A 3,320-nucleotide genomic window follows, 5' to 3' on the forward strand; every position below is an offset into this window, starting at 1 on the left:
CGAAAGATAAGATAGATGCCCTGGATAAGCAGCCGTCGTTGCTCACATCCGTAAAAGCGAGTTGTTGACGTTCTGCTGGCTATATAATAGAATAAGATGAGAAAGCAAAACAGATGCACTCCACATCACCAATAATCATCACTTCTTCGATACCTTCGGCAAGTGTATCAGAACCACGCTGGGCTTTGATTTATTGTTAGGGACGAATTCCACCGTGTTGTCGTACGAGAAGTAGAGCCACTGTGCAGGGACGTTAACGAACTGCTTCGTCTTGTTGACGTAGAGATTGTCGAGCTGTATAAGCTCTCCACAACGTGCCTTACTCAACTTCATGGGGCTAGCGCCTGAGTTATATATTGCGGAACTCTGACCTAGCGGACTGCGCCAGTCTCTAAAAGAAGTGCGCGCCAGTGAATCTTTCGCTCTGAAATAAGTGCTGACATCATGTGGCCCGATCCGGTTGTCATATAACCCTGTAGGCGTCTCCTCGTCAGACGCAAGGGAACCGTCGGGAGCCGACAGTGCATAAGGGATGGCGACACAAGCGGCATCGTATTTGGTCGGATGCTCGCAGGCCGTCATTGTTAGATTGTGAACATAATCACCCTTCTTAGAGACCATCTGGACAACCTCGGCCGACCCCGGTGGCACCTTCAGATCGAAGCCAACTTCGTAGTAAGGATATATCTCAGGACCCTCACTACGTCCAAAACGTTTCAAGATGAAAGTGTTCTCCTTGATGACCGCACTATCGTACCAAAAAGCATAATAGTGGATTCCAAAATAGTTGTAACCCACGATAGCCTCCCCAGGAGAGTCGTATTGGAAGAACATGCACCCCCTGAGCATCATTCCAGGTGTAGGACTAAACACATCTTGGTAGGCGCAGTATTTCCCAGGCTTGAGAGAGGCATCAACACCGATGACGACACCATAACCAGCTAACACTGCCATAGTGACTAACGCGGTGGCAGCAGACAGCATTCGAGTGGAGGGAAGATTCAAAAGACTGAGAGCATTTCGTATCGCGAACCTTCAAGATTGAAGATAAGACTCCTCATCAAAGCCCTGCGTAGCATCTTCTTGAGTATTAAGCCAATCACCGCTGGTGAATAGTAACCCCAAACTGACTGGTAACATCTTCCTTAGAAGATGTGCTAGTTACTATTATCAAGGGCCGGAAGAAAGGATCCCACAAGTACCCCTCATTCGGGAGTCTTTCTCATTCACCAACATCGATCAACTCTCGTAATTCACGTTAAACGCTACCAATGAACAAACTTCCGCACAGCCTTGTGCAGCATAGCCCTCCAACACTGGACAAAACAATACGGGAAGACCATCTACCAGAGAGTGTGAACAAGTAACAAGAGAGAGAGGATGTTAAGGTTCTCACTCCTGAAATGATCGTCAACCATCTTTACTTGGGTCTTACGTTCTGTGAAACGTTACTGTTGGGTGGTGGTGCATAATAACACAAGCGTGAATCACGTTGCGTGATATGCTAAGTCCAAACATGTACTGCTATCAGTGATTTCACTTGGTGATATCTTATCGCCAAGTGGAGCTGTTTTTTCACCGTTCGGGGAGCAGCTGCTACGCATATGATGATTACAAGTGATTCTAGTCGCTGTTACTCTCAGCCTGTGAGGTTTTCATTCTCATCACGCATGTATTGCGCGGCGCTTATGTGAGCGGTATTTGGCGACTGACCTTGACTGACTAAAAAACGCAGCTAACTCGTTATATGGAGTATTCTCCTGGAGAAGGTCAGTGAGACGAATGTGCCGGCGCACCACGACGGTGTGGATCTTATTGACAATCAAATCAATACGATCAAGATAGGCCTGCTGCTAGAAGAGAAAGAAAATCGTCCTCAATCCGGAAGTTTCATTCCCTTATCAGTAATCAACTAACATACATTATGCTTCATCAGACACACTATTTCAAACCTCTCTAGTGAGGCTCACAGCATAACAACGTAGCCGAAAGGCAGCTAATGATGAATATTCGGGGTCCGCGGGTCACGGGTCTAAGGGTGGTTTCGTGAGGGGAAATGAAGACGGTTTTCGCGAGCTATCTGGCTCGGACGAAAACCTCAACAGCAGATTCACTTCAACCGTAGAAATGTGGACTCCGATACGAGTATTTCACAACCAAAGATCTTGAGAATCTCCAGACTGGAGACTCCAATGAAGATGTGCTTCCGACGATGCATCGCACTATGTTAACTGAGGGTGTTGATGTAGCGTTTTGCCATCTCATACGTCATTTCCCACACTGCGAACGCGACCCATATGAGCTGAGCAGAACCAATAGATATCCTAATTATTGGACAACATGCTCAATGATAGTGTAACTCATAACGATAGAGCCATATATTCAACTCGGGCTATCTACAACACGTCAGTGACGTGACGTCACCATGACGCAGCAGCACCACGTGAATTCGGGCATTTCAAGACCAATCTCTGGTCACATAATTTCAGTTACAGCCATACCACGGCTCGTTAGAGTTTACCTTTTTCTTTTACAGCCCTATACGGTAGGTCCCACCTGCGTGATGTGCGTAAAAGGTTTGGGCGCGCCCTCCCAGGGGCCCACACCTCTGCCGTGTTTATGCCATCATGGCATGTGTTGAAGCTTTGGGCAAAGCAGGTGCCAAGCACCAAGAGCAGCAGAATCAGCAGCTTCGGACAATGTTCATCGTGAAAGATGAGGTTAATGGACGCGTAGCAGCTTTCGTTCATCTGCTCGCTGCTCTTCTAAACGAGAGAATCGCTTCGCTCTGCCATTTTCCCCTGCTTTCACAACAGTCAGAATTCCTGCCGGCCACATGAGACGAGTTTCAGACCACGCATTCCCGAATGCGGAGCAGAGGCGGAGCTCCATACGATACAGACGACTCGTGACACGTGAGCCAAGCAGTCGAGATAGATGCACTGATTGAACGTCTTCATGAGAGGCACCTTGCTACTACTAAAGGAAGCCTGTAGGGGTGGAAGCTAATGCCACTCCCTTTAGGGCTGGTCCACGAGCATCCTTCAAGCACACAAGGAGTAACACTGCAGCCACACATGTGCTGGACAAGAGATGGTATGAAGTACACAAAACCACAGGGATACTGCTCAGACCGTCTCCGTGCGTAATGCTTTGCTACCATCTCCAACTATTGGAGACCACATGCACGCTGATGTTAGTAACAGTCTTGAAGCTGATCCTGGCTCGTCGGTCGCCATCTTAACTTCTATCTGTTGCAGTTGTACTCCGCACACTTGTCTACACCCGAGTTCACAGTCCGTCAATCTATATCATGTTTT

General features: G+C 47.8%; 1 protein-coding gene across 1 annotated transcript in view; it reads right to left on the reverse strand.

Moving 5' to 3' along the window:
- Pmar_PMAR019974 (hypothetical protein) overlaps nucleotides 1-984 on the reverse strand; it is a gene marked incomplete at both ends in the record, with an annotated part of 6,666 nt that extends 5,682 nt beyond the window's left edge. Inside the window, one exon of the mRNA XM_002771335.1 lies at nucleotides 143-984. Within this exon, the coding sequence (XP_002771381.1) occupies nucleotides 143-984 (842 nt within the window). The remainder of the gene's footprint in view (nucleotides 1-142) is intronic.
- Between the last annotated feature and the right edge of the window lie 2,336 nt (nucleotides 985-3,320).

This window comes from Perkinsus marinus (assembly GCF_000006405.1).
Source record: "Perkinsus marinus ATCC 50983 genomic scaffold scf_1104296963016, whole genome shotgun sequence".
Lineage (NCBI taxonomy): Eukaryota > Perkinsozoa > Perkinsida > Perkinsidae > Perkinsus > Perkinsus marinus.